We start from the raw sequence: 26,821 nt of genomic DNA, 5'->3' as shown, positions 1-26,821 counted from the left end.
TTAATAAAGTAGAATAACATTTATTTATTTTTAAAATTTTTATTATACATGCTGTATTCAAGGAAAATCAGGACCTTTAAAGAACTCAAATTAGATATAAATTAAGTTCAGCTCTGAGCTGGGTCCAAGTCATGTTTAGCATAGAAACAGTTAAGCTGCAGCCTTCTTGTCCTTATAGGTTACCATCATTTTCTTGATCTCAGCAATAGCTTTGCCTGGATTCAGACCCTTGAAAAAAAGAGAAAATCAATAGCAAATGATAACTGAAACCGAATGGGAAAACCACGAAACCTTGGGTGAAACACCTTCCCCAGCTGGTTCAGTGTCAAAGCAAGGGGAATGCAAACCAAGTTCCTTAAAACCATGCTAAATTTGACAGGCTTTAAAAAACAAAACCCAAACACCCCCCTCCCCTGCAAAATCTGACAAAAAACCAAAAGGGCCTGGGTGTCTCTACTTTCAGTCAGTTAAACTGGTCAGCTGTCTCTGGCGAGAGCTCTGCCGCACTGGACTCCTGGCGTGGCTGTCTCAGCAGGCAAACGGGCCCAGGGCAGAGCCACGTCCTCTGACTGCTCAAAGATGTCTGGGATGGTGTTTTTTCTGTGACTACAGGCCAATGTCAAAATCAGCCAGATCTAAATCAGTACATTATTATTAAATCATCAGCGCAGAAGTCAGCATGTACAAACTCTCACAGGTGTGTGGAAGAAACGACCCTCTCTGTTAACCCTTCACAAACGCCAATGCGAGTCTGACTGGCCAACACCGCTGCTATCAGCTGCAACACTCAATGTGAGCTTTATAGAAGCAGGAGGTTGACAAGGAAGTATTTGACAAAATTAGACAAGGACTTATCTGAGGTTGTCGAAGGGTCCCCTCATTTTAGAAGGATAACTCTAACTCTGAAAAAAGTGGTGTTGTGGAAAAAAAAAAAAGGAAAGGAGATTGTGAGAGAAAAAGAGAAATGGAGAAAGAAGACACTCTCTGCATCCCAACATGGAATAATCTCCAGAACATACCAGGCGAAAGAAGTACAGACGAGTGTCACGTGCAAAAGGTGGCAAAGAACACACGCATTTGTGTGTAGCACAAAATACCTCTGGAATGTTACCCAAGAATCTGATAACATCACTGCTTCCAGGGAGATGGCTGGGGGGACGTGGTATATCCTTCCAAATCTGGAACACGTGAATATTTCCTGTCTCCGCAAGGTCACTAAGGGTGTTCAGACTTGGAGGTCATTACGCTGGAGCGTGCCCAATCCGTGCGGGAAGAGCGAGCCCTGGGACAGGAAGCAGGTACCTACTTCTAGGCCAGACATGCCACCGACCTGATAGTGACCTTGGGCAAGTTACTCTCCTCCTACCCCCCACCTAGGGCTTGGCTTCCTCATCTGCACAACAATGGGGTTGCACTCAAGATTGGGCCTATGTCTAAGTCTCATAGCCCCAAAGTCCAGGGTGAGGCACAGAGAACCTATTCTTGGTGATCTGGGCTGTTTGCTGCCCCCTCAAGGCACAGGTTTGTGACCAGGAATGCACCTGAGTCACCTGCAGAGCTTCTGAATAAACACACAAGCCAGGCCCCATGGCTGGAGATGCTGTCTCTGACTCAAACAGGCTCAGTACCCATGTTTTTTTTAAATAACAGATGACATTTATTGTGCTTACTGTATACCGGGCATGGTTCCAAGCACTTCTGTGGCATAACGTGCCTCAGAGGGCAGAATTCATTGGGGCAGAGCCCAGATGGAAGCCCCAGCAAAGGGGTGTTGGAGCCCGTGTGCTCCCCGACCAGGCCCCGTGGACTATCCTGATGCTGGTACCAGGTGGGAAACCCTGCAGCAGGGGGGGGCGGGCCCTGGAAACACAGTGGGTTTCTGGGCCAAAAATAAGTGAATTATCCAAGTTGGATTTCATGTTTTCAAACACATGCTATAATTTTTATTTTTAACTGCTAACTGGTTATCCTAGAGTTTTCCATCTTGCTGCCCACTGACTCACTGTATCTGTTAAGTGAAATCACTCTGCCCATGGTCTCTGTGCAAAGAGCAGCCATGTTCTGAACCACATGGCCCTGGCTCTTCCCTGCCCACTGGCCAAGGCTGGCACCTGCTACGGTTTGAATGTTTCCCCCAGAGTCCATGTGCTGAAAACCTAATCCCCAATGCAACAGCACTGAGAGGTGGGACCTTTAAGAGATGACTAAGTTATGAGGGAGTGAGTTGCTGATACAAGGGTAAGTTTGGGCTCCTCTTCCTCTTGCCCGTTCCCTCTCTTGCCCTTCTGCCATGGGATGACAGCACGATGGCCAATGCCAGATGCTGGCGTCATGCTCTTGGATTTCCCAGCCTCCAGAACTGTGAACCAAATAAACTTCTTTTCTTTATAAATTACCCAGTCTGTGATACTCTGCAATAGCAACACAAAATCGACTGAGACAGCACCCAACCAAAGGGCAGCCAGTCTACAGCCAGCCATGACCTCTGATGTGCTGGCATGGGAAGCTGAGTTGAAACAAGGCAACTTCCTCTTGGGAATGTGAGCTGAGAGGGTGAGAGCAGACAATGGTGGCTGAAGCTGGAGGTGTGTTGGGAGGCAGATTCCAGGCCGGTGAGCCAAAGGCAGCAGCGAGTGTGAGCAGGAAAAGGGAGTGAAAGCTCGGACAGCTGGAGCTCTGAGTCAGAGAGAAGCTCCAAGCTCCACAGAGCAGAGAGAAAGTAGGGCTGGTTGCTAGACAGCAGAGCAGATTAGTGGTCGATATCACAAGACAGAGATGGAGAGGGAATCTAGTCCCCCCAGCCACCTATGACCTGACGGCTTTTGCTTTTTGGTTCCTATGAAGTCAGGCTGAATGCAGGTACCTGCTCATGGATTCTTGTGACATCCTTAACTCCCTCAATGTCCCTGTGTACCTTCCAAGTAGAGTCTGCTCCTGAATCTGTTCCTTACAACCAAGAGCCAGACGAGCTCCCAGGCTCACACTGAGATGACAGGCAGACTCTGTCCCCTTCCCATTGCAAATTATCAGGTTTGCACATGCCACTTCTGGCATGTCGGTTCTTAGGGAGAGCTGAGGGCCACCAGCTCCACATACCTTGGGACAGGTCCTTGTGCAGTTCATGATGGTGTGGCAGCGGTACAAAGAGAATGGGTCCTGCAGCTTGGCCAGGCGCTCCTCTGTGAAGTCGTCTCTGGAGTCAATCATCCAGCGGTAGGCCTGGGGGGACCCAGGGCTGATGAGCTGAGCTGCCCACCTCAGCAGCTCTGCTCCCACTCAGAGCTCCAGAGCGCAGAAGGGGATTCACTCAGCTTAGGTGCCTCGTCTCTCCGCTCTGCCTGTCTTCACAGCACCTACCCGCGCTAGACTCTCCATGTCTTTGAGTAAACAGATTCTTTTTCTTTTTTGAGACAGAGTCTCACTCTGTTGTCTGGGCTAGAGTGACGTGGCGTCAGCCTAGCTCACAGCAACTTCCAACTCCTGGGCTCAGGCAATCCTCCTGTCTCAGCCTCCCGAGTAGCTGGGACTACAGGCATGCGCCACCATGCCCGGCTAATTTTTTCTATATATTTTAAGTTGTCCAACTAATTTCTTTCTATTTTTTTAGTAGAGACGAGGTCTTGCTCTTGCTCAGGCTGGTCTTGAACTCCTGAGCTCAAACGATCTGCCCGCCTCGGCCTCCCAGAGTGTTAGGATTACAGGCGTGAGCCACCGCGGCCGGCCAACAGATTGATTCTTTCAATTCAAACATGCAGCCCAGGATCAGCAGGCTGTAAATAACTGACCCCATGATCCCTGGGCATGCTCTAGCAGTGCTACTCAGAGGACCCCTATGATTCCCAACAGCTCGGATCATCTAGTACAAGTGACAAGGGTGAGCGTACTTCATTATTCAATCTCTACATGGCTGGGATTCAATACTGGCCATGTGGTCACACAATCAAGTAACTTCTCTTTTTGTGGGAAAATGAGAAGTAGTTTTTTGAGTCGCTTGCAGTCTGTGAAAAGCACTGACCACAAATCTAAAAAGCACAAGGTCTCTGGCAACAAAGACAGTAACTTTCTTTTTTTTTTTTTTGAGACAGAGTCACACTCTGTCGCCCTGGGTAGAGTGCAGTGGTGTCATTATAGCATAGCTCACAGCAACCTCCAACTCCTGTGCCCAAGCGATCCTCCTGCCTCAGCCTCCTGAGTGGCCAGGACTAGAGTTGTACACCACCACACCTGGCTAATTTTTTCTATTTTTTGTAGAGGCAGGGTCTTACTCAGACTGGTCTCCAACTCCCGAGCTCAAGTGATCCTCCCACCTCTGCCTCGAGTGCTAGGATTACAGGTGTGGACAGTGACTTTCTTTGCAGTGAAGACCAATACTACTTTCTTTCTAAGCAACCCCTAAACCCAGGCCCTCATTAGCCTGGAAACAACTTCCAACCTGGCCGTTGGGTAGATGCCTCTCAAAGACATTTCTTTCTCCCCTGCTCACACAATACAAATCCTTATGAGAGGGAGATGGAGAGCCTCGGACAGATGTGGGCAAGTGGTCAAGTAACAGTCTGCTGCACAGAAAACACATTTAAATATCTGCAAGGCATGGTTTGCTAAAAAGCATGCCACCACCCCTTGGGGTGACCCTCGCCACCCTGAAACAAAGGCAAGTTGCAGATGAAGCCCCAGATTTACTGAAAGCAAGTGAGCACAATGCAACCAATGAAGGAAACCAATTAGACCCTCAGAAGGGCTGGCTTGCAACAATCTACTGTCTCCTTGGATTTCTGGATGCTTGAGTTTCAATTTCTCCTAAAGCAATTAAGGAGCACCTCACCTGCATAAGAACCGCAGGCCCCAGATATTTGTCTGCGTTCCACCAGTAGCTGGGGCAGCTGGTGCTACAGCAGGCGCAGAGAATGCACTCGTAGAGCCCATCCTGTGTGGGGAGAAAGGGGAGTCAGGAGCATGTGAAGGAAGAGACGCTGTCACGTCTTTACCCAATTAAATGTGATGTCTGAGGTCAGCACATGCACAAAGTGCCTATTTGAATGCAAATTTTCTTGGCAAAATCCAAAGGCTGGTTTGCAGAGATTCATCATTCACAAAAAAGATCTTGTAAGTGAAATGTGAACATTGCTGGATGAGAGCCCAGAGTTCTCGAGTCCAAGTACAATGCATTTACCCTTTAATGAACAATAACCCCTCAACTTATCTAAAACAGAAATCAACAGGAACAAAAACCAAAAGCAACTTACCACCTGGAATGTAGTCAAGAGAGAAATTACAAAGGCCCTGGGGGCTGAAGCATCCTGGTGGTCTACAACAGCTTTTGCCCTTGGCTCAGCAGAAGAGACCTCAGATTTTCACTGGGATCATCAATATCACCCTAAATGGCCAATCCTGATTGAGGACCACGTGCTTTCCATGCTCTGTGCTCTGCCTCATCTGATCGTCACAGCGGTCCTGTGTGGTGAGTACTGGCAACTCCCACTCACAGAGAGGGAAGTGAGGCTCAGAGAGGTTAGTTAGGCCACGTGCCCAAGGACACATGGCCGCAGACAGCACAGCCAGCATGTGGCCCCTGCAATTGGCTCTGGTCTCCTATTCTTTCACACCTGCTGCACTGACTCAGATCTGCCCAGCCAGTTCTAATAAACTGGACTTTCTGAGTTTGGAAACAACAGGAATGGATTGAAAGCAGCAAAACAGAAGGGGCACGCTGGTATATGAGGTGACAGCTGATAACATACAAGACACAACTGTTGGTCGTGACTGAACCATGGTCTTCAACCCAGTCTACATCATGTTCAGGTGGCTGGTGGGAAGGTCAAGTGCTGCATAGGTGTAGAAGGCTTCTGGTCATAGGATTACACACCTTCATAGTAGTCCTATTCTTTAAAACACTTATAGGAAAATCTGTTAACAATAAATTTATAATAATTTTTTAGGTAGAGCTTGAAGGATAAAGATGGTCACCTAGCCTTATTTACAACAGTAAATAAGAAACAACTGTATTTTCCCACAGTAGTGGGATGGTTTAATAGTGCATGGTGAACACACCTGAAGCTGTAGAAAGCAAAGCGTAACTTCATGCTTATGAAGAATTTTTAAGAACATGGAGAAGATGCTCACAATAATATAACTGAAAAAAGCAAGGTAGAAAGGCAAATTTACATTTTGATCTCAGCTACATAAAAATGTAATAGATAAATTACATGTAAATTTTCTATTACATAAATTACATAAAAATTTCTATTACATAAATTAAATGTAATAGACAAAGGTGATTGTAAATATTAACAGAAGTTATCTTTTGGTGGTGGAATTATAGATTATTAAAAAAATAATTCTCTGTATTTTTCAATTATTTAAGTTAAGCATACTAATTTAAGGAAGCAAAAAATGCTAAACAAATGTTTAATATTTAAATGAGTAAATTTCTATTACAAGTTGAGCATCCCAAATTGGAAAATCTGAAATTCTAAATGCTCTAAAATCTGAAACTTTTTGAACACTGACATGATGCTCAAAGAAAATGCTTACTGGAGCATTTTGGATATTGGATGTTTAAATGGTAAGTATAATGCAAATATTCCAAAATCCGAAAAAAATCTGAAATCTCAAACACTTCTAGTCCCAAGCATTCAGTTGAGGGATACTCAGCCTTTATGTAGAAAACACATTGAGGGGAACCCTTCATTCCCTAATAATACCACATCAAGGAGATGTTTGTTAGCTGTGGACTTGCCTAACCTGAGAATGCGAAATGACTAGTTGAGCCAGAGTGGCTGGTTCCAACCTGGACTCTGAGCTGCATTAAGATTCTCTGGGAGTTAGAAACAGAGGGGCAGAGCTACATCCTGTGAACAAGAAACTCTGAAAAAGAGTAGTCAGAGGCTTACTTTGAGTCATAACATTACTGTACTGACCCTCATCACTGTGATGGAGACAGACAAGGCAGACTCACTAGGACTCTTTTTTTTTTTTTTTTTAGAGACAGGGTCTCATTCTGTCGCCCAGGCTGGAGTGCAGTGGTGTGATCATAGCTCACTGCAGCCTCAAACTCCTAGGCTCAAGTGATCGTCCCACCTTAGCCTCCCAAGTAGCTGGGATTACAGGTACACAGCACGCACCTGACTAATTTTTCTACTTTTTTGGTAGAGATGGGATATTACTGTATTTCCCAGGCTGGTCTCAAACTCCTGGACTCAAGCCATCCTCTTGCCTTGGCCTCCCAAAGAGCCAAGATTGCAGCTGTGAGCCACCATGCCCAGCCAAGGACTCTCTTTTCTTAACATTTTATGGGGAAGAGGAGAGGAGGCTCAATATTCACCAGGTCCTAAAAGGTAGAATTCATTTATTTATTCACACAGCTATTGTTTATTGATAAAATAATATGTGCCAGGGTCTAGGAATCCAGAAGAGAATAAGACACTGCCCCTGCCTTTGAGGTATGCCAGGTCCATTAAATGGACAAGCACATAAATGATTCTTAGGATAAGTGCTGTATGGAGGAACGTACAAAGTGGTGACCACAAGATAGCACACGTGCTTGGCCCCACATAGGCATGTGTGGGGCTCCATCTCCATTTGGTCCCCCTCACCCCCCAATGTGCAGAGAGGGGGCGTGCAAATCAGAGAAGACTTCGTAGAGGAGGTAAAAGTAGGGTAGAAGAAGAAAGAGACTGGAAACTTAATAATGATGCGTCCACTTTACGATTTTATAGCCTGTATACAGGAATAGCAACTCCAAGAGAGTGAGAAGGCCAGTAGCAATCCCACACACCAATAACCAGAAGTGTGGTGTTAGGAAAGAACATCAAGGTTCTAGGTCCAGTTTTGCCATTAGCATTTAGCTTCCATCTGTCAAGCAGGATGGTGGTAGTAACATATGCAACTGGCCAGCACGTGTGTTTTATTTTGCCCAAACTGAGAGAATAGCTTGGACGTAGCTGCCAACTTTTAAAGCCCGGGCAATTTACATACTGGTTTCTTTTGAAAAAGATGAACTGGCAACACGGCCACCATCTGCCCCTCGAGGCAGGGCGTGGGTGCTCCAGCTCCTTGGTCTACTCTGGGCCCTTCATGGCTTCATACTACCCACCCAGCCCTGAGAGGATGGGTGTTCAACCCTTGGGTAGAGCTCCTTTCCAGAATATACTAAATGGTCTGCGTTATCTCATGCTGCTCCTCCTCTCAAGCATGCTCTTGGAAAACATCTTTGCAATGGATTCCTCACACCAGGACAATAAATAGGGAATAATGACCAGTTTCTCACGATCTTCTATGGACTGCAGATACTGCTGCTTGCCTTCCTGGGACTCATCCTTCTTCTTCAAATAAGGTTCAATGGATTTGTACTGTGCATAGAAGTTGCTCAAATCCTGAGGTTAAGAGGAAGAAAAAAAGGATCAGGTTCTACTATCACCTCAGGTTTCTTATCTACCCCGGTTGCTTGGATACTGCCTACTTTTCTGCCCTATGCCAGACAGAAGCCAGACTCTTCCTTTGGCATGACTACATGCAAAGATTACAAAAGGAGAAGTGGTCACAAAGTTACACATGGTTAGGAAATCTCTCCCTCATCTATCTGGGAAACTTTGCAACCGACAATCCTTTCCCCGCTACCTGCCCTTGAAAACACCAAGTCAGCAAAGGTAGTCAAATATAGGGAGGCAGAAACTAAAGTAGAATTCATAAACAACCAGGCGCGTTGGCGGTATAGTGGTGAGCATAGCTGCCTTCCATAAACAATCACTGCTTTCCTAACTGGTATTTTCCACATGATTTCTCTGTAGTTATGGCCAAAGTCTTCATTTTTGGGAGTATTCCAACTCTAAAATTCTGGGCCCTGTTATTCCCAAACAACCCTCACCAAATGAGCTGCTGGAGGATTTTCTAGGCGTTTATCTTCCGCCATTCAAATTCTTTAATTAAACTCAGGCCACGCTGTCTCAGATCCGGGGATTTTCCTAACCCTCTCAGTGACACTGTGGTCCTGCATTTGCATAATATAGGGCCGACAGCCCCATCAAATTGTCTACCATCTGACTAGAAAAGGCACTTAATACTCGAAAAAAAACTGCCCTAAAGAATAATAGTATGACACACATATGCACCACCTTCCTGCAAAAAATAAAAAAGAGAGAGAGATGCAGAAACTCACAGGAACAAGATCCTTTATCACATACATATGTGGAAGAGGGTAGATTTTTGAGACTTTATTGATGTTGGGGTCAATCCTTCGGGTACAAGCTAGAGTGTTGCCTCCGTTGATGTTCATGGCACAAGAGCCACAGATACCTGAGAAAGACACACACACTTGACACATCTTCACCCATATTCAGAGTCAGCCCTGCCCAAATCCTTTCTTCTGGGTCTTCCTTGCTCCATACCAGGCGCAACACTGACATGGAACATGCCTGTGGCAGTTGCCTGTTGCCTTTTCTTCTTTTCCTCCTTCTTCCTGCCCAGAATGTGGATCTGTTAATAGCCAACGACAGTTCCAAGAACCATTTTGTGACCATGTGGCAACCCTGCCAAAGATGGCACTGGAGGAGGCCAGAGGGGCCTGGGTGCTGCTGGTACCACGGAGCTCCCACGCCAGTTCTAAGCTCCACGTGTCACATATATTGAGACAAAAATCAGCCTCCATTGTTTTAAAGCTACTCCTATTTGAACTCAAATTTTTTTTTTTTTAATTTTAATTTTTTTTTTTCATTCTGATGCCCAGGCTGGAGTGCTGTGGTACGATCATAGCTCACTATAACCTCTCATTCCTGGGCTCCAGTGATCCTCCCAATTCAGCCTCCTGAGTAGCTGGGACTGCAGACACATGACACCATATCTAACTAAATTTTTTTTTTTTTTGTAGAGACGGGATCTCGGTCTGCTACCCAGGCTGGTCTTGAACTTCTGGGCTCAAGTGATCCTCCTGCCTTAGCCTCCCAAAGTCCTGGGATTACAGGCATGAGCCACTGCTGAATGGCTGAACTCAAATTCTAACAGACATAATTCATAAAAGCAAATCAACATTGTCTTGGGTGGGCATGGTGACTTATACAGGCAGATTGCTTAAGGCCAGGAGTTTGAGGCCAGCCTGGGCAACATAGTAAGAACCAGTCTCTACAAAAAAATAAGTAAAATTAGCCAGGCATGGTGGTGAGCACCTGTAGTCCCAGCTACTTGGGAGGTTGCAAAAGGAGGATCACTTGAGCCCAGGAGTTCAAGATTACAGTGAACTATGATTGGGGCCACTGCACCCCAGCCTGGGTGACAGAGCAAGATCCCATCTCTACAAAAAAAAAAAAGGCTTGGTCACCTTAAGGTTGAGGCCTGGATATAGATTATCAAGAGATAGGCCTCTTATTCTAAGTCTCCCCAAAACAAGTAGCACAGTGGTTACCCCGGGGTGATGAAATCCACACAAGCTGACTCACATGGACTTTCCAAAGAAGGGAAGAATGAACTAATGTGAAACCAAAGTAAAGCAAAGCAAAGCAAAGCAAAGGTGCTGACCCAGGACGCTGACATGAGAATTTTCTTAGCCTGGACCTGTTTCCTGTGTATGGAAATTTCATAGGCATTTCAGAGTTTAAAAATGACCATGCAATCTAAACCCCTGGTACTACTTCTCTGAAGCTGCTTTCTGAAGATCCTCAGGCCAGAGGAATGTGCTTGTTAGTGAAAGCTGCACTTGGTTATCACTTTTGTAAAACTATAAAAGGCTGTAAGACTCTCCCTCGGCTGTAAATCTTAATAAGTGTATGAGAACACAACGATCTGTCTTAAGCAAATACTCCTAAATTTCACTAAGAGACTTAATATTTATCAAAACATTTATGTATGCCTGGCATCCAACCAGAGCAGTTTTGCTTTTATAACAAATGGCATGAGATTTAAAAAACAAATACAATAAACTTCTTTAAATAAATATGGGAATAAAAAGGAGTGGCAATTTAATACAATTCTGCCTCATATATTTTAGTTATGTTCTTGGCTCTGAAAGAGTCCTATCCAGAAAGGTTACTGCAGAGCACCTCCATTTCCTATGTTGACAGGGCTCACATGGGGAAGGCTGGTGTTTAATGCAGCAGAATGTTCCCTGAACTCAGCCGCACTCTCACAGTACCTGTCAGCATTTGCCACACTAAATAAGATTAGCTGGGCCGGGCGCGGTGGCTCACGCCTGTAATCCTAGCCCTCTGGGAGGCCGAGGCGGGCAGATCGTTTGAGCTCAGGAGTTCGAGACCAGCCTGAGCAAGAGCGAGACCCCGTCTCTACTAAAAATAGAAAGAAATTATACGGACAGCTAAAAATATATATAGAAAAATTAGCCGGGCATGGTGGCGCATGCCTGTAGTCCCAGCTACTTGGGAGGCTGAGGCAGGAGGATTGCTTGAGCCCAGGAGTCTGAGGTTGCTGTGAGCTAGGCTGACGCCATGGCACTCTAGCCCTGGGCAACAGAGTGAGACTCTGTCTCAAAAAAAAAAAAAAAAAGATTAGCTGAATCAAAACAGATGTTTTAGAAGCAGAACTTTAAATGCTTGAAATGTATAACAGAACAAAAATAGAAAGCGATGGGCTAATAGCTATACTGGCTTTTTCTTTTTTGGAAGGTTGTATTAGGAAGAAAGCTCAGGGTCCTCGGGGAACCAGGCTACCCTCCGTTTTTGTTTCATCCGGGGTTTTCCAAGCCCAGTCAGCACCTGAGAGTGCAGTTCTGGCTCCCAACTATCTACGTGTATTCACGGAAGTCCCTTAACTTCCCTGGCCTCAGTTTCCTCATCTGTACATTGAGGGTAGATAATAGCATCTATCTACCTCACATAAAGTACAAGAACAGAGCCCGGCACACAGTCCAGCTCCGTGGCCATCAGGGCCAATCTGTCTTCGTGGTACCTCATGTATTTGCCAGATCTGACGATCACTTGGGTTTTCTTGAAATCAATAAACTCATGTTAAGAAACCATTTATATCCTTGTTATACCATCATTAGTAATTATATTTTTCTAATGGGTAAAATAAACACATAGCTATTCAAGTAGACAATGTTGGTTTGCACTCTGCCTCAAATCAGCTCAAGTGGCACCAGCAGCACAAGTAACCACAGGGAGATGCTGTTCAAACCAACTTTGCACACAGCTACCACACACATGTCATGCTGGGAGCCAAAGGGAGACACACACATCTCCCCTGCTGGACAAGTGTAGTGTGCACAGTGTCAGCTAGAAGCTCTCTACTGCCCCTCTAATAAATGAGCCGAGTAGCACTGACCTGCAGTCAGCATATCCGTGAAGCCTGCAGTGGCTCGCAGGGACTACTTAATGCAGTAATCACTTGACAGAAAACTCCCAAAAGGAAGTAGATTCAGAAACCAGAACTTGCACCATGGTTTGAATTTCAGACACATTTACCCAAGAAAAGGAACCGTTAAGCACAGCAAGATTAACCAGCAGAGAGCTGCAGCTGTTCTCTGCGATGTCTCCATCAGTTTTGGCCAGCCCAAGCCTCTTTTGAGAACTAGAACATAAGTGTCTGGGGTCCAACAGGAATGAAAGGCTCACCTTCTCTGCATGACCTTCGGAAAGTCAAGGTAGAATCAATTTCATTCTTAATCTTGATTAAAGCATCCAAAACCATAGGGCCACACCTGACAAAGAAAAAAAAAAAGCCCAGTTGTATTTATATAAAGCTCAACCTCCCTACATTTCATTATAACATGATCTGAGACACCTGGATATATCAGCTGCTCCTCTTATCCATTTGGCCTTCTCAAGTCACATTCAGAATTTTCCCCAGTTTTAGTTTTGCACATTCTTACAAATTTTAAGTAGTGCACAGTTCTATTTTGGTGACCACACTGCACATACATTTCTCAGAAATGGAAAATAGTAGAAGCAGTAGAGAAGTAAGTAGGTTAGGAAACAACTTCCATACACTGGCAGTTTTTGTTTTTTACTTCTAAAACTCCCTAAGTTTTCCCAAATAATTGATTTTAAATTCCAGTTTTATTTTTAGGATCTAGATAATAAATATCTTTAAATGGTTAGTTAGTAACAAATAACACATAACCATAAGAGAAAATGTAGTATAGAGCAGTGGTCCCCAAACTTTTCGGCACCAGGGACCGGTTTCATGGAAGACAATTTTTCCATAGACTGGCGGTGGGGAGAAGGGGAGAATGGTTTCAGGATGATTCAAGCGCGTTACATTTATTATGCAGTCAAACGTCTCTGCTAATGATAATCGGTATTTGCAGCTGCTCCCCAGCATCACTGCCTCAGCTCCACCTCAGATCATCAGGCATTAGATTCTCATAAGGAGCGAGCAACCTAGCTCCCTCACATGTGCAGTTTACAGTGGGGTTTGCGCTCCTATGAGAATCTAATGCCACTGCTTATGAGGCGGAGCTCAGGCCGTGATGCAAATGATGGAGAGAGCTGTAAACACAGATGAAGCTTTGCTGGCTTGTAGCCGATCACCTCCTGCTGTGCAGCCTGGTTCTAAGAGGACATGGACCGGTACCAGTACACGGCCCCGGGGGTTGGGAACCACAAGTATACAGAATAAAAGAAATTCAATCACCCCCAGTCCTCTAATCCAAATCACTGTGAGCATCCTGGCGCATGTGGGGGCAGTGATGTGGTGCTGAGAGTGGTAGCACCCTGGGATTGGGACCTGGAGCACAGGCCTGGCAGCCAAGAGCCTAGTTTGAGCTGTGGCCCAGCCACTTACGAGTTTATGGGCAAATGACAATCTCTGCCTAGGCGTCTCATCAGTAGAGGACAGAGAGCAGCACCCACATGTCACAGGATTGCTGGAGGTGAGTTAATATACCAGATCTTTTTTTTTTTTTAAATCCCAATAGGCAAGCATACATGGGATCTTTAAAGTGGAGTCTGCCAAATAAATGTTATTTTAACTATGATAATTATCACGTAGAGACTGTCATTCTACAGAAATTACTTATTCTCTGAGCCTCAGTTTCTTTATCTGTAAACTGAAGTTAATATGAAAGACACCTATCTATTAATATAACTTCCCTTTTGTAATGTCTTTGTTAGATTTCAGTACTAGGTTATGCTGGCCTCATGAAACACACTGGGAAGTGATCATTTCTTGTTTATTTTCTGAAAGAATATATGTAATACTGGTGTTAGCTCTTTCTTAAACATGTCCTATGGTTCATCAGTGAAGTCACCTGGGCCTGGAGTTTTGTTTGTGGAAAGGTCTGGATAATACATTCAATTTCTACAATATACATAGAGCTATTCATATTTTCTATTTTATCTTATATCAGTTATAAGTTATATTTCTGAAGAAATTAGTTTATTTAGGCTGGGCATGGTGTCTCACACCTGTAATCCTAGCACTCTAGGAGGCCAAGGTGGGAGGATCACTTGAGGTCAGGAGTTCAAGACCAGCCTGAGCAAGAGCAAGACCCCGTCTCTACTAAAAACAAAAAAATTAGCTGGGCGTGGTGGCACATGTCTGTAGTCCCAGCTACTTGGGAAGCTGAGGCAGGATCGCTTGAGCCCAGGAGTTTGAGGTTGCTGTGACCTAGGCTGACGCCACGGCACTCTAGCCTGGGTGACAGAGTGAGACTATTTCAAAAAATTAAAAAAAAAGGGGGGGGAGATTGATTTATTTCATCCAAACTGTTGAATTTATCACCATTAAATTATTCATAATACTCTCTTAATATCCATAGGATCTGTACTGATACCTTTTCTGTCTTGATATTGGGATTCTATTTTCTCTCTTATTTTGACCAGTCTTCCTAGGAGTTATCAATTTTATTGATGTTTTCAAAGAACTTTTGCCCCCAGCTGACTATTGTTCTTTATTATTTCCTGTCTTCTGTTAATACTTACTTTGGTTTTGTACCTTCTCCAGGTGCGATCTTAATTTTTTTTTCTTTTTTTTTTTTTAGGAAGGAACTTGATGAACAGGTGCGATCTTAGATCACTGATTTTAAAGCCTCTGGCATTTGAAGTTATAAATTTCTAAGCAGTCCCAGGTGCACTCTGCAAACTGTGAAATGCTGTATTTTCATTATCATTTAGTTCAATGTATTTTCTAATTTCTCTTGTGGTTTCTGCTTTGATGCATGGATTATTTTACTCTTTCTGTTTTCAAATTCATTGCGTTGTGGTCAGAGGATACACTCCGTAAGTTTTCGGTCTTCTGAAATTCATCGAGATTAGTTTACGGGCCAGTATCTTGGTGAATGTACCATGTGCATTTGGTGTGTATTCTGCCACTGTTTGGTGTGTTGCTTCAAAAATATTAATTAGGCCAAGGCGGTGGATAATGTTGTTCAGATTATCTGTCTTTGCTGACTTTTTTTTTTTTGAGACAGGATCTTACTCTATGGCCCTGGCTAGGGTACAGTGGCATCATCACAGCTCACTGCAACCTCAAACTCCTGGGCTCAACCGATCTTCCCGCCTCAGCCTCCTGCGTAGCTGGGACAACAGGCATGCGCCACGATACCTGGCTAATTCTTTAAATTTTTTTTATCATCAAAAAATAGTTATGAGTTTAACTCTTTCAGTTTTAGCCACATTCTCAAAGCTTTGATTTGCAATGTATTTATTTTCTATATATTTTATTTTTTCCCTGATTGTAAACAGGTAGTTAGAAGACTGCTTTTTAGTTTCTAAGCAGTTAGCGTTTTTTTGTTTATATTTTCAATATGTGTTCATTTTATTGCATTATGGTCAGAAAACGTGTGTGATTTCTATTTCTTTGAATTTTGCTAAGGATTTTGGTTGCTAAGTAAAAGAAGAAGAAGAAGGTTTATATCCATTAATTCTATCTCATTGATAGCATTTATGTGTTCACAAAGTCAAAATAAGCACAGAGAATATTAGCGGTTTTCAAACTTTTAATTTCTGGTGTCAGGGAAGCTTTTGCTCAAAACAAATAAAATATTCATTCACTTATAAATAAAACAGATCAGAGAACAGTTGTGGTTTCATGGAGGGGGTGGAAGAGCAGTGGGAGGCTAGAGCCTAACTCACTAGATTCTTTTCCCTTGCCTACCTGTGGAATTCCTTAAAAGTGGAAGATGATGGAAGAAGAGTGGTTCTGAGAAATGTCATGTGACGAAGGACTTAAACTGGTGTTGCAAGTTTTGAAGATGGAAGAAGGGGAGCCACAAGCCAAGGAATGAGGCAGCCTCTAGAAGCTCAGAATGGCCCTCAGCTTATAGCCAGCAAGAAAGCAGGGACCTTGGGCTTGTAACTGTATGGAAATGAATTCCACCAACAGCCCAAATAAATAAAAAAGATTTTCCCCTGGTCTCTAGAAAGAAATGTAGCCAGCTGACACCTTGATTTTAGTCTGATGAGACCTGTACCAGCCTTCTGATATACACAACTATAACATAATCAATTTATATTGTTTTAAACCACTAAGTATATGGCAATTTGCTCCAACTAGAAATAGAAAACTAACACACAGGTCCAGATCATTTTTAATATTTTGACCACATCCCCACCTTGTCCTATCACCATTCAAGTTTCTGGCGCTTATCATTGTTATAGAATACATATGTCCAGATATAAAAGATATAATCAAACGTTCAGCATTTTAAAATTGGCAATATGCTAAATGACTTCAAATATTGTGCATAAAGTAAATTCTGCCAGTATTTCTGGAAATTTGTCATATTTTCATTTGGGGAAGAAAAGAAATTTCACAGCTAGGTTTGGTGTGGCTCATGCCTATAATCCCAGTCAGTGCTTTGGGAGGCTGTGGCAGGATTGCTTGAGGCCAGGAGTTTGAGACCAGCCTGGGCAATTTGGTGCAATTCTGTCTCTATCAAAAACAAATAAACAAACAAACCAAAAAAAACACTAGGCATAGTGGTGCACACCTGTAGTCCCAGCTACTCAGGAAGCTGAGGTGGGAGGACTGCCTGAGTCCAGGAGTTCAAGGTTAAAAAAATTTCTTTTCTTTCTTTTTTTTAACAGACAGGGTCTTGCTCTGATACCCAGGTTGGAATACAGTGGCATGATCATAGCTCATTGTAAACTCGAACTCCTAGGCTTAAGTGATCTTCCTACCTCTGCCTCCTGAGTAGCCAGGACTATAGGCACGTGCCACCATGCTCAGCTAATTTAAAAAAAAATTTTTTTTTTGTAGAGATGAGGTCTCGCTATGTTGCCCAGGCTGGTCTTGATCTCCTGGCCTCAAGCAATCGTCCTGCCTCAGCCTCCCAAAGCCCTGGGATTATAGCCATGAGCCACCATGTCTAGCACATTATTTTTTTTTTGGTATTATTTTTCTGAGTCAGATACCTACTTCATTCTTGTTTTAAAAACAGATAACAATGGTGCCTTCTTAGCGCAGCAGGCAGCGTGTCAGTCTCATAAAAACAGATAACAGATTCTATGGCCATTGGATGATCTCAGATTTTTAAGCCAAAGGATATGAAAAGCATGTCTCTGAATCAAATCAAGAGCTCTCCTTCCTTTATCAAATAACTGGCTTTCACAGAGATACTCACTTATTCAGATCAATTTCGTAAGTCTGCATATGAGGTTTATCTCCAGCCTTGTCTGGGTCCCATCGATAGATGGCAAATTTCTTGATCCGGGGAGCTGTGGCTGCAGCTGTCTGGGCCCCTCTACAGGACTGAAATTTTAAAAAGGTCATAAAAAGGAAAAAAACATTAAAAATGCAAAATAACTCCATTTCGCTAGCACAATACATACAATACTGGATATGAACCCACAGATTACTGATACATAATCTTCTTGGGAAAGGTACAGTCACCCCATATCCAATAAATATTAAAAGCACTTATCGTATGCCAGACATGGTACAAGGGGCTGGTGATACAGCACTTAATAAAGCAGATAAAACCTTTATCTTCACAGAACTTTGTAGTGAACAAGAGTGAAATTAAATATTCACAATAAAGTGTAAAGAGTGATACTGATGGGAAGGTACAAGGAGCTGTGGACAAAGACAGCAGAGACTAAACGCTTGTAAGAGGTCAGAGAAGGCCCCCTCGAGTGCTGCTCAAGTTGAGGCTTGATGACAAGGGATTGAGGGGAAGGAGGACGCGGTGGTACAGGCCTGGTGTGGGGTACACGGCGCACCTGTCAGAATCTAAGCACAGTCTAGTAGGAGGCCGGTGGCTTGAGGAAGGATGGGAAAGTGGCAGATGTGAGGAAGAAAAGAAAGACTTGTGAGCTGAGTTTTGATTTTATCCTAAGAGCAATAAGAAGTTAATGAAAATTCTTAATCAGGGGAGTGACATAATAAAAAAAATTTTTATAAATGATATCAGTGGTTATGAAGGGAGAATTTTCAGAATAGATGTGGGGAAACTGGTTAGAAAACTATGGCAGTTTTATCGAAACAAGATGCTGGTGTTTTAAAACTAGGACAGAAAACAAGATAAAAAGTACTTCATCCGAACACAATATAAATTTAGGGAACTAACAAAAAGCCAAGTTCTGTTCTCTTTAACGATTTATCACATCTCCCTAGAATTTACACTCTCTGCCAGTAGGCTTCACACAGTGGGCCAAGGAATCTTGGAGCCACCTCAGGGGCTGCTGTTAAGTGGGTCAGGTTTAGTGGGTGGGCCTCCAACTTCCCTCCTTCCTTCAACCAGGACACATAAGAACACATTTGCAAAAAGGGTGCTCTTGTTCCCCCCAAAAGTTTTACATTTAAATTGATATCTATTTTTAAAGCCACTATTTATTATTGCTAGACACTGTATTAAATCCTTTATATTAATTGCTCCCCTGAACCTTCATTTTAAAGATGAGAAAAATGAAGTTCAGTGATCAGTGATGGGCCCATGATGACAGAGCTGGTGAGTGGAGGAGCTAGGATTAGAACCTAGCTCTGCCTGACTTTGAAACCATGTTTCTAAACACTGTACTAGCCTATTTATTTGTGAATATTGTTAGGTCTCTTATTGGTGCTGTCTTCTCTTTCTGTCCTAAACTCCTTTAGGCCATGAAGCAGGTTATATTTTACATTTCCCAGCAGACCCTGTCCACACCTTTGCATATAGCAGTTCAATTCATAGTTAGGAAAGATTGGAGAAAGGAGCAAAAGCTAAGCATTAGACTAACATAAAAATGTGATTAATTTAAATGTACCTTAAAAGGCCATTAACAAACAAAACAAAAATAACCCACTATATATAGCAGTTACTCATAATGCTAAATCAGCAGCTAAGCTGTCACCACCATTCTCCATACTCCCTGAAGCCCTTTCCTGTTTAAGAAGATGAAACACGGCAGAGATCACACATCAAGACCTTCTGAGCTTCTACTGTGGGGAGGGGGAGGGGAAGATCTGATCAGTCCAAATGGCAATTATAAACTGAACTGTCAATTTTTATATAGAAATATTAAGACTACAGTTCAGGCTTGCTAATTCTTTTATAAACTGTTAAAGAAAGCAAAAACGTCAAAGGTTAATAGACTAATTACAAAAATGTACAATGGTGTTTATTACTTGCCGGTAAAAAGTGCCCCAAATTAACTGAAGCTGAATATATATCAAGTATCAGTATGAAAGAAGAAAATGAAGATAAAAGCCGTGTTTTACCTTCTCACCAAGCTGGCTGAGATCGTTAACAAAAGAAAAGCCATTTCTACAAACGAATGTTTTTCACTAGAAACCCCGTTTTGTAAAATGACAGTTGGATAACGCCACCTTCTGGTGTTTTAGAGGAAGTGAAAAGAGGAAGGATTAGCTATATACTAGCTCCATTAGCTCTAGTTGACTTTGCTTGCTTAATGCCCCCATCTTTTTTGGCATTTTAAAAATATTTAAGGTATAATTCATTACAATAAAATTCACTAGTTACTTCAGCAAAAAACAAATCACTAGTTTAAAGTGTATTATGTGATGAGTTTTGACAAAGCAGTGTAACCCCACCACAGTTACGACAGAACATTTCTCTCCAAAAGGCCTCTTGTGCCACTTTACCATCAATCCCCTCTCCCTATCCTGGTAGATGACCAGCTTCACATGGCTACAGATCTGCCTTTTATAGAATTCATATAAATGGCATCATACAGTATATAGTCTTGTGTCCAGCTTCTTTCATGCAACATAATGCTTTTGAAATTCATACATGTTACTGCATATATCTGCAGTTTGTTGCTTTTTGAAAAAATTAACCCTTTTATTCAAAAATAATTGTAAATTCACATGCATTTATAAAAAATAATACTGGGGCTGGGCGCATTGGCTTATGCCTATAACCCTAGTACTTTGGGAGGCTGAGGTGGGAGCATTGCTTGAGGCCAGGAGTTTGAGACCAGCCTGAGCAACACAGCTAGAACCCATCTCTACAAAAAATAAAAAACTTAGCAGGGCATGTGCCTGTAGTCCCAGGTACCTTGGAGGCTAAAGCAGGAAGAATGCTTGAGCCCAGGAGTTTGAGATTACAGTGAGCTATCATGATGCCTCTGTACTCTAGTCTGGGTGACAAAGCAAGACCCTGTTTCTTAAAGAAAAAAAAGAAAAAGAAAAAAAAGAAATAGGCTGGGTATGGTGGCTCATGCCTGTAATCCTAGATAGAAAAAATTAGCCGGGCGTGGTGGTGCGTGCCTGTAGTCCCAGCTACTCAAGAGGGTGAGGCAAGATCATTTGAGCCCAGGAGTTTGAGGCTGCAGTAAGCTATGATCACTCCACTGCATTCTAGCTTGGACAACAGAGTGAGACTGTCTCAAATTAAAAAAAAACAAAAACTGAGATCCCACATACTCTTTACTCTCCCCAACGGGAACATCTTGTAAAGCTGCAGCACACCATCACAACCAAAATACTGACAGTGCTAGTCAGGACACAGGACATTCCCGCCACCACAGGACTCCTAACTTGTGCCCTTTATGGCCACATCCACTTCCACCCTCCCTCCTCTACTCCGTAACCCCTAGCATCACTAATCTAGTCTCCATTTCTCTAATGTTGTCATTTCAAGAACACTATATTAATATAATCATCTAGTATGTAGCCTTTTGGGATTGGCTTTTTTCATCCATCCAAGTTGCTGGATACATCCACAGTTCATTTCTTTTCATGGCTGAGAGGTATTCCGCGGTGCGATATACCACAGTTTGTCTAACCACGCAACCGCTGAAGGACATGGGGGTTGTTTCCAGTTTCAGGAGACTATGAATAAAGCTGCCATGGACGTTTGTGGACAAGTTTCTGTGGGAACTTAAGTCTTTATTTCTCTGGATAAATGCCCAGGAGTGTAACTGCTGGGTTGTATGGTAGCCACATGTTTAGTTTTTTAAGAAACTGAAACTGTTTTCTGGAGTGGGTGGCTGCTGTGCCTGAGGCAGGCATTAGGGGAAGTGGGACAACATGACTTTTAAAAATATGACTCCTTCAAGTTTTTTACCATCTAACTTGAACTTTAAACAGAATCTTGGACTCTGGAGTTCTCAGCTATAACCTCCTAGTTCTAAAGCATGACTCAGTAGTATTGTCAGTGGGCAACAGGCATCAGGCTCTATCAAGCTGGGTTTCACTCCCACAAGGCCTATCAGAGATGGCAATGGGTCTTCCCTTCAACACCTCTTTCTAATCTGTTTCATGTCCACTCTACAAAGAGACCTGATCATGCGTATCTTTCCAAAAGGGATTATGTTTGTACTAGCAGTGATTTAGGAATAATTTTAAAAGTCTTTTCATATGCACGATGTGAGATAAAACCAATGCCAGAAAAAAAAAGAAGCCAGGCATGGTGGTGCAGGCCTCTAGTCCCAGCTATTCGGGAGGCTGAGGTGAGAGGATTCCTTGAGCCCAGGAGTTGGAGAACAGCCTGGGCAACATAGGGAGATCTTGTCGCAAAAAAAAAAAAAAAAAAGCAATTCAAGATGTACCACAACTTAATCTCTTAAAGCAATAAATCTCAACATATGTTTTTTTCCCAAAACAACTAATTTAAATTCATTTTGAGTTAAAAAATCTTATTTTATATAATACCTGATGAGGTAAGGGGGAGAGGTTACTAGAATGAAGAGAAGATACTAAAATCGAAATGACCAGAGGTCATAGTTGTTCATTTTTAAGTCTGTACAAGTTAATCCACAGGATTATGATACCTGTGATCTACCAAAAATTCCCTGAATAGCAAAATTTAAGAATTTGTTACACAGTTTTCACTCATTGAGCCCTTAGCATGTGCTGAATTATCTCTCATCTTTATGACATCTCTATGAGAGACATTTTATTGTTTATTTTATTGTTCAAAGATGAGGATAGAGCCAGGATTCAAATACGGGTCATTTGATTCCAAAACCCAACATTTTAGCTACTATACCAGTAGTGAAAATGCAAATACAAAACAGAATAGCACAAAAAGATAATTCCTTTTCCCAAACAGATTCAAGGAACAACAGAAGTTGTTACTCTAAACATACAATTAGACTATATGATCTTTTCCTCTTGCTACTTAGGTCCAGCAATTTATACCACAAATCCACAATGGAATAGGGCCCTACAAAAGCATTGCTACCTTAATCTACAAGACTGATGAGTATTCAAGACAGAGAGCAGATTCTAAGAAAATTTTGGATAAGATTAACAACACAGTTTATAATTTAAGCAAGGTAATCAACAACTGGACTGAACTGGACCGAGGAGAAGGGCTAGTTCTGGATGATGCCGAAGGCTAGTTGCTGTTCCTCTAGGAAGGCTTCCTTAGGGAGCAGGCTGGGAGCTAGATAGAGCAGATAGAGATTTGGGCAGGAGACGAAGGCAGGGAAATGAAGAGAAGGAAGACAAAAAGGTGTGTATGAAGATAAGCCTGAGGAAAACAGAAGGTGCAGGCCTGTTTCGCAAATGTGTGAGTTGGCACTGATTTAAATCCAAGCTCTATCACTTACTAGCTGCGTGTTCTTCAGCAAATTACTTAACCTCTCTGATTCCATTTCCTCCTCTGTAAAGGGGCAGCTTGTATTAATATCTACCTCTTAAAATACATAGAGGGTCAAGTGCCTAGCATAGCCCAGAAAATAATTCTGCACTTCAATACTGGCAACATTATCAGTCTTGGCATTATATTATTCTGATTTGCAGTTAGGTATCCTTGCCCTGCCAGCAATTGGAGCAATGAGGTGTACAACTCTAAGCAGGCAGTTCTTGCCCTGAGTTCAGAGTCTAGATGAAGATATAAGGCAACACAAACAACAGTTAATATATTACAGTTAAACACTTAAAGGCAGAACTGCGGTTCAGTGGTGCAGACCATATGCATAAAAGGAATTCAGAACCCGAACCTGAATATTACCCACAGGTAACACACTAAGCTCATTATTGGATTCTTTTGAGAAGGCTTTTGTGGGTATAAATGTACATTCTCACAAGAGGGGAGGCTCTTCTATTTTTGTTGCCCTCAGGGGGCTCTGCAAAGGCCTTGCCAGCATTGACCTATGAAACTGGCCTTTTCTACAATTCATTTGTGCAAGAGGGGCCTAAGCTTTAGAACTCATTCTCATTGGTGGGGCTGTCACAACTTAACTGTTTGCTCAGCAACTATAAAAGGAACTGGTAAACAAGGTCATTATCAATCACCAATTTAATGCTCAGAGGACACTGGCTTGAGTCTCTGGTAGGCTGGCCTCTTCCTCTATCTTTCCTTTCCAGAAAGAGTGATGCAGAGAGAGTGGATGACTTGTCTAACTTGACATATAGCATGTTGGTGACAGCTAGGATTAGAGCACTGGCAATATGTACTGTGTTATGCAGCCACAGCAGGTACAGAGAGATATCCTTATGTAAGTGCAAGAGGGGGTTCTGCTTGCTCACCTTAAAAAGGTTGTTGAAAAGCCAACAAGAGGAAACAGACTGAAAAGGATTTGTAAATCTTTAGTCCCTTAAGCATGCAATGGCAGTTTCCCTTCCCCTTACAAATGTTCCCATTTAGAATGTAGATATAAGTGCGTAGTCTCTCCCATGACACTAGGGGCGTGGGAAAATCCATCACTGCACATTGAATAGTATAAATAAGAACAGCGCCAAGCTCTGTACCCATGCCAACTCTGTGAGGTCGGTATCATTATGCGCCCTTACGGTCAGGAACACCGAGAAGTTATTAGTGAAACTGTGAGTGACGCTGCTTTAAGGGACTCAGTCTTTCCTGCAGCCCCGAAGTCCGGACCCTTCAGCGGGCTGGGTGCATTCCCTCCATCTCTCCCTTTCCTTGCCCTGTCCCCAACAATTCACATGTCCTTTCCTTACACGTCCAATCCCGGTCCGGTCCCTCTTCACTGAGTCCTTAACCTTGGACCTCGAACCCCGGAGGAGTGACATTGCTTCCCAGTTCCCATCCCTCACACCACACAGGTCTCTCTTTTCCGCAGAGGCGATAGATTGGTGGCAGAAAAAGGGTTCGGGGCGCCAAAGTGTGGATTCGAATTCTTGTCCAAACAGTCATTCGCTTGCCATCTGACCTTGAGGAATTCAAGTCCCTTCTTTGAACTTCTTTTTTTCTCTTACCCCTAAAATATTGCCTCCGTCCTGATTAACTGACAGGCTGCTGCGAGGCGCAGACGGATAACGGACAGGGATGCTCGAAGCCAAACTCAAGCACTACGCAGATGGGAGGAGGTCCTCCCTCTCCCTGCGGCCATGCTCACTGCTCCCTTAGCCTTTCCGCGGTCCCCTGAGCTCTAGGCAGTCTCCGTGACCTTCCTGCCTCTTCTCTCCCCTCGGCTCCGGGTCTTACCTGTAGGCAGGCTCCGCCAAGGGTTGTAGCCGGAAACCGGCGCCTCAAGGAGAGTCCGATCACCGCCGCCATCTTGGCTCCTGACGTCAGCCCCACCCCTTAACCCTGAGGTCGCGCTCAGCCGGCGTCCCGTCTAACACCGCGGACCTTCTAGCCGCGTAGGAGCCACCGAGTGGGGGGCCGCTTCCGGTTTTCCGGGCGGCAGAAGGGAACGCAGAGCAAGCCGAAGCGAGCGTGCGCAGTAGCCGTCAACGTGGCGCATGCCCATTTGTTCCTAAGGTGACCTTTCCAAAGGGGGAGGAGTCTGAGGGGAAGGGCGGCCTGAAAGGGGTGGGGCTAAAACGAAGAGGGGGCGGAACCTCCAGCCGAATCCCTGCCCCGATTTTAACCCCTTTCTTCCTTAAAATTTGTCAGTCTTATCACTCATCTCTGACGTTTGGTGGCTTCGCTTAGACATTTCTGCCACGTACAGTGCAGTTTGCCCGAGACTGTCCAGGTTTTAGCACTGAGAGTCGTGGGCAAATCGGAACTGTTGGTGAATGAACTGAGGTGATTTCAAAGATGACTGGCAAAGGTGTCATTCATTCGTTCATTCATTCATTCACAAATATGGATGCAGTGCTTACTCACCACGTGACAGGCGCCAGGCGCTGGGATGTCCCAGGGAGTGAGCAGCCCGGCAGCCGCTGCACGCAGTGAATTTGCTCTTTAATGGTGGAGATTAAGTAAACGCAGCCAGCTCTGTTCTGTAAAACGAGGTTGCGCAGAGAAGGGCACCAGTCCTTGGTGGCTTCCTTTGTCATTTAGCCTCAGAAACGGTTTCTACTCCGCACCAAATATTATGCGCCATAATCTCACTTAATCCCCACAACAGCCCAGTGAGGGCGGCTTTTTTGTTTTGTTTTATTTTTTGTTTCTATCCTCTTAGCTGCTTTTCCAGCACCCTCCATGGACCCGCTCAGGGCTTGCCTCTCCTGGGGACTTGATTACTTTGGGCAGACAGGGCCTGAGTCCTCCAAGTCACTTGGTCTCTTCAGTCGCCCAAGGTGTCTCAGGAGGTTGTTAACTTTGCAGTTCGAGGTTTTTCCCAGGAGGGATGTTTTTTCCCTTTCTGCCTGCTTGTTTTTGACATTTTGTGGCCGTTGGTTTCCACACTCACAGCTTATTTAGATGCTACTGGGGAAATGAAGGTGGCCAGACAAATTGGTTGGATGGGCTAAGTTTCTGGGGTCCTCGGCTGTGGCCTCTTTAGAGGAGGTGTGTAGTGAGGCCTGGACCCCTGAGTCTTACCTTAAATCTTCTCTTCAATGCTGCATGACCTTGGACAAGTCCCTCCTCATCTCTGGCCTACAGTTTCCTTGCCTTAACGATTAGGGTGCTGGGCCAGCTGATTTAAGATGCTGTGATTCATATGGTTGCCTTGCAGGTAACTGGTGACAAGGCTGAAGTCACCTTGACTTTTCACTGGGGTTGACTCAGCACTGGAATAGGGCTTCCCAGTCTGCCCCCAGGGGCCTCTTGGGCCACCCAAATTGGCTGATATCATGGGAAGACTGTCACTCTCCTGCTTACTCCTCCTGATTGAATTGTCTTTTGAGCTGAAGGAAGAGTGTCCTCTCCCTCCAGGGGACATATTGAGAATTGGTCCTCTTGGCTTTTTCAGGGTTCTTTCATCTCAAAGGCAGATGTCACCCATAGATAAGCGACTACCCTTTTACTTTGCTCAGGTCACCTTGGAAAAAGCAGTCTGGGGCCAGCAGAAGTGAGACCTTGATTTATGGAGGGGCTCTTGATGCCAATGGGCCCACGTGCCCTGCAGTCACATCATTCCTGGGCTTCATGGGGATTTGGGGAGCTCAAAGTTATGGAGAAATAAATTCCTGGGCGGCTGTACCTCCGCCCTGAACTTTGGGATTCCAGATAGGCACAGCTGCAGAAGGGCTTAGAGATTTTCATGACCCGCTCTTGACATATTTTCCCAAGGTGTCCTTATGATAAGACCCTAGGTTTTTTGGTTTGTTTGTTTCCATTTGTGTAGAGAGTGACATATTGCCTTTCACTAGACAGTCTGCTAGACACTTTGTGTTTATACTGAGCCTCATC

General features: G+C 43.8%; 1 protein-coding gene across 1 annotated transcript; it reads right to left on the bottom strand.

Moving 5' to 3' along the window:
* Nucleotides 1-24,912, bottom strand: SDHB (succinate dehydrogenase complex iron sulfur subunit B). Its single transcript, XM_045548598.1, has 8 exons — nucleotides 24,719-24,912; nucleotides 17,507-17,634; nucleotides 12,555-12,640; nucleotides 9,155-9,291; nucleotides 8,256-8,372; nucleotides 4,823-4,924; nucleotides 3,097-3,219; nucleotides 1-228 (listed from the first exon to the last, which is right to left on the bottom strand). The coding sequence occupies exons 1-8, from the start codon at nucleotides 24,788-24,790 to the stop codon at nucleotides 151-153; spliced, it is 843 nt and encodes a 280-aa protein (XP_045404554.1). The 5' UTR covers nucleotides 24,791-24,912; the 3' UTR covers nucleotides 1-150.
* Nucleotides 24,913-26,821: the final 1,909 nt, after the last annotated feature.

Source organism: Lemur catta, chromosome 3 (genome assembly GCF_020740605.2).
Source record: "Lemur catta isolate mLemCat1 chromosome 3, mLemCat1.pri, whole genome shotgun sequence".
In the NCBI taxonomy this organism is placed as follows: Eukaryota; Metazoa; Chordata; class Mammalia; order Primates; family Lemuridae; genus Lemur; species Lemur catta.
This window is presented reverse-complemented; position numbering and strand designations above follow the sequence as displayed.

Excerpts from the sequence above, each read along its gene's own strand:
- SDHB (XM_045548598.1), bottom strand. The coding sequence starts at position 24,790 with ATGGCGGCGGTGATCGGACTCTCCTTGAGGCGCCGGTTTCCGGCTACA. Across the intron at positions 17,635-24,718 it reads TTGGCGGAGCCTGCCTACAG|TCCTGTAGAGGGGCCCAGAC; the intron begins GTAAGACCCGGA and ends TTAAAATTTCAG. Across the intron at positions 4,925-8,255 it reads TAGAAGATCGTGAGAAACTG|GATGGGCTCTACGAGTGCAT; the intron begins GTCATTATTCCC and ends CTCCCCACACAG.